Here is a 3,894-nt window from a genome sequence, read left to right as displayed (position 1 = left end):
TGATGTTACTTCCTGATTTAACGACCCAACTCTTGTGACCTTGCCCAAAGCCCCCAAGCCAACCGCACAGGTGTCATAACTAATAATAGGCCGTGTGCCAGTGTGTGTGTGTGTGTGTGTGTGTTGCGCTCTGTTGTACAGCTCTATGGTAGCCTCATGAAATAAAAAAACACGGGTAACCCCAACGACCACGTGCCGGTGGGAAAAGAAGAGAGCGCGTGAACACCCATATTTGGAATGTCGGTCTAAGTCAACGGGCCATATATGGTGTTTCCGTACGTGACGTCTGTTCCTTATGTGGAAAACGAAGGCGTGGCTGTGGCGGAGGAGACGCGATACAAATACTGTTTCCAACCCCTCCTGTCCTGTAGAATCACATCTGCTGACAAATAAAGGACTTTAAAACTAAGCTTTGACGAAATTCAGACGAAGATTATATGAAATTTAGAGTTAAAGACAAAGTAATAGGCTAATACTGTGAAAACACACCAGGCCTCCACGGACATTATTGTTTTGTGTCATCTATTTTTGATATTGTTTATAGCACTTCATTTCCAGTGGACAAAATACGTTCCCATATATTGAACGCGCTTGATGCTGTGAAGAATATCCGTTTTCCACTCACGGCTATTTGTTTGTCTGGAGAGGTCATGGGTATCGGCGACCCTCTCGAGATCTCAGGTAGTGAGTTAGTTCATATTTTGCGGACTCCCTCTGAGCTCTTCGCGTCTGGGGGATGCATCGTGTTGGACTGTCGGCCTTTCCTCGGCTTCTCCCGAGCGCACATCATCGAGTCCCGCAACGTCAACTGGAATTCCATGCTGAGACGGAGGTCCAAGAGCTCCGTGGTGTCTCTGGAATGGCTGGTGGCCGATAAGTCTCTCCTGGCCCAGCTGCGGAACGGGGACTTCTCTCCGGTGGTGGTCCTGGATGAAAACAGTCGGTCGGTCAGGGATTTGAAGAGCGAGAGTTTGGCCAGTCTCCTCATCAGTGCCCTTCAGTTAGAGGTCCAGTCTGCCTCGACGCACATATGCTTCTTACAAGGTAGAGTTCTCAAAACTAGAAATGTTGTCATTGTCTTTGAGGAATAGAACTTAAATTCAGTTAAATTGCTATACGTGCTATTTCTTTTATAGCCTACACTAAAAAAATTGTAACAAAGATTAAATGATTCATCATGACTACATGTTGTCATTCTTTTTGGGAATATTTAAATTTAGTTCTAAGTTGCTATGTTTTATATTTCTATATCAGGCCTATATTTATTTAAATTGTAAATACATTTACATTGTTTGTATGGTGACCTAAAAAGTTCAAATATGGTAACATTTGAATTAACTGGAATAATATGATTTAATATAACTCAGCCTGATATTAAGAAAATTATTATATTTAATAAACATAAATAGCTCTTGTATATATATATATATTTGGAAACAGCAAAATGTTGCACTGTAAAAATGTTAATAACATCTGAATGAACAGTTTTATTCAAATAAAAAAATAACAGAAAAATAAATATAATATTAAAAAATTGAAATTTACCTCATTTTAAAGGGTTTAATCAAAGGTTATTTCTAATCCAAAATGGAATTTGTTTATGTATTTTTTGCTGAAATTTGGAAGCCAATAAATAATTGTGGAGATGTTTGCTTGCTCCACAATGTAAAAAATGATATGTTATGATTAATAAGTTATGACAGCATTTTATTTTTACATTGCTTTTAACTCATCAAAATAAGTTAAGCAAACTTTTTTAATGGAATTTAAGTTGAAATGACTTAAACATTCAAGTTGATTGTACTTAAAAATTTAAGTCAGCAACTTTTTTTGACAGTGTATTTTGTCAAACCCAGAAAATGAAAATTAACTAAATGTTTTCTCTGACCATTTCTAGGTGGATTTGACGGGTTCTCTGCACTTTATCCAGAGCTCTGCTTTAACACTCCTGTCATGTTCTCAAACAATCCTGCTCTCAGTGAACCAGAGTCCATTGTGTCCGGAAGAAAGACTCCTCTCTATGATCAGGTTGGTAATTAGAAATCTCAAAATCATAATAAATTATACAATGACTTGTTAATATCACGCGATATCTTTTGAATATACTCATTGACTTTTATCCTTTTGGATTACCAGGGTGGTCCAGTTGAAATCCTCCCCTTCCTCTTTCTGGGCAGTGCGCATCACTCGTCCAGACGGGAGACTCTGGAACGCTGTGGGATCACGGCAGTGCTCAACGTATCCTCTTCCTGTCCGAACCTGTTTGAGGAGGAACTCCAGTACAAAACTCTGAAGGTGGAGGACAGTCTGGCCGCAGACATACGCGTGCTCTTTCCGGAGGCCATCCACTTTATTGGTAAGTCCTAACGGTAAAAAGAGTTTTTCAGAATCCTTCAGAAAAATAACAACGAGCTAAAAACTAACGCTGACCTTCATTGCATCTGCAGATTCGATAAAAGAGAGTGGCGGGCGAGTGCTGGTCCACTGTCACGCAGGAATCTCCCGGTCGGCCACCATCTGCCTGGCGTACCTCATCCACGCTCGACGTGTCCGTCTGGACGAGGCCTTTGACTTTGTAAAACGCCGCAGACAAGTCATCTCACCCAATCTAGCTTTCATGGGACAACTTCTGCAGTTCGAGACGGACGTTTTGTGCCCTTATTCTGTACTAGACAGAGAAAACAGTGGCACGTTTTAGTATCAGTCAAGAAATCTTGAACTGGTCCCACTAACTTTCAGATCTACTAGTCGCAGCTTTGACCTCAAAGACTGTGACAAATCTACAAAGGTGCTTAAAGGAAGTTTTTGCTCGATGCTATGGGTGTACAAACTGACATGTGGGACCAAATGTGGCATCTCACCCTTTAAAACTAACACCATGGCATAACTCAACTTGTTGTAGACGGCATCAACTGACTACCTGTTCTTGATTGTTTATGACAATACAAACTATAAATAGTTGTCGTTTCCGAACGACCGCTACACTCAATAGCCCTCATGGAAAATGTAACAGTCACATGTCATTGTGACATTGTGTACTCGACTACTACTGTGATCTTATAACATCAACTTGTATCTGAGATATTGATGAAACAGACAAACAACTTCTGTCCTGCCAAACGTCTAAGATAGTCTCCTAAAGCGTTTTCATTTAGCCTTCAACAATAGTATATGTTCAGGATGTATGTCTGCAGATCATCATAGAAATTGCATCAGTCAATGTTCCATTGAGTGATGCTGTGACCATATATGGCTGTGACTTGTGGTTAGTCTTCTGTGTGGTAAATGTCAAGTTTTTCCATGAAGTTAGTCTAATTGTCAGTCTCAAAACAAGTTTTAAAGGGCAAAGACCTGACAAACTGTGATCCTAGGTCTTTTTTAAAATTAAGTTAAAATTGTGTTGCGATAGATAAAGGCACTAAAGCCATTTTGCTAACGTGTTTTATTTTTTATAAAGTGTTATTTCCTTCGTTTTTGTGAATATTTATTTATCTATTTTCATTCACGCGATGCACTTTAAATTAGATTTGTTTTGATAAGATCTTTTGTAAGCTATGTGGTTTACTCATTTCAATATGTAAATAAAATGATGGATTCATTTGTTTAATGCAGTACTGAATGTAGTTTTCTTTTTATCTTTTTAATCAAATCAATCATATATGTTTTGAATTCTTACACACTGACAGATTCTCAAACTTCTTTTGAAGCCATCCCCCTTATGCCCAAATAACCAGAATATATATTTTTAAATGTCATTTTTTCCTCTGATAGCAAAGCTGAATTTTCAGCATCACAAATCATTCTGATTTGCTGCTCAAGAAACATTTCTTATTCTTTTTAATACATTTTGAAACCAGTTACTTAATATTTTTGTAGAAACCGTAATACATTTTT

General features: G+C 38.4%; 1 protein-coding gene across 1 annotated transcript; it reads left to right on the top strand.

Moving 5' to 3' along the window:
- Positions 1 to 318: 318 nt before the first annotated feature.
- dusp2 (dual specificity phosphatase 2) lies at positions 319 to 3,611 on the top strand. Its single transcript, XM_084389635.1, has 4 exons — positions 319 to 1,044; positions 1,898 to 2,028; positions 2,137 to 2,356; positions 2,448 to 3,611. Exons 1-4 carry the CDS (start codon positions 651 to 653, stop codon positions 2,696 to 2,698), a joined length of 996 nt encoding a protein of 331 aa, XP_084245761.1. The 5' UTR covers positions 319 to 650; the 3' UTR covers positions 2,699 to 3,611.
- Positions 3,612 to 3,894: the final 283 nt, after the last annotated feature.

Source organism: Rutilus rutilus, assembly GCF_951802725.1.
Source record: "Rutilus rutilus genome assembly, chromosome: 19".
NCBI lineage: Eukaryota > Metazoa > Chordata > Actinopteri > Cypriniformes > Leuciscidae > Rutilus > Rutilus rutilus.
This window is presented reverse-complemented; position numbering and strand designations above follow the sequence as displayed.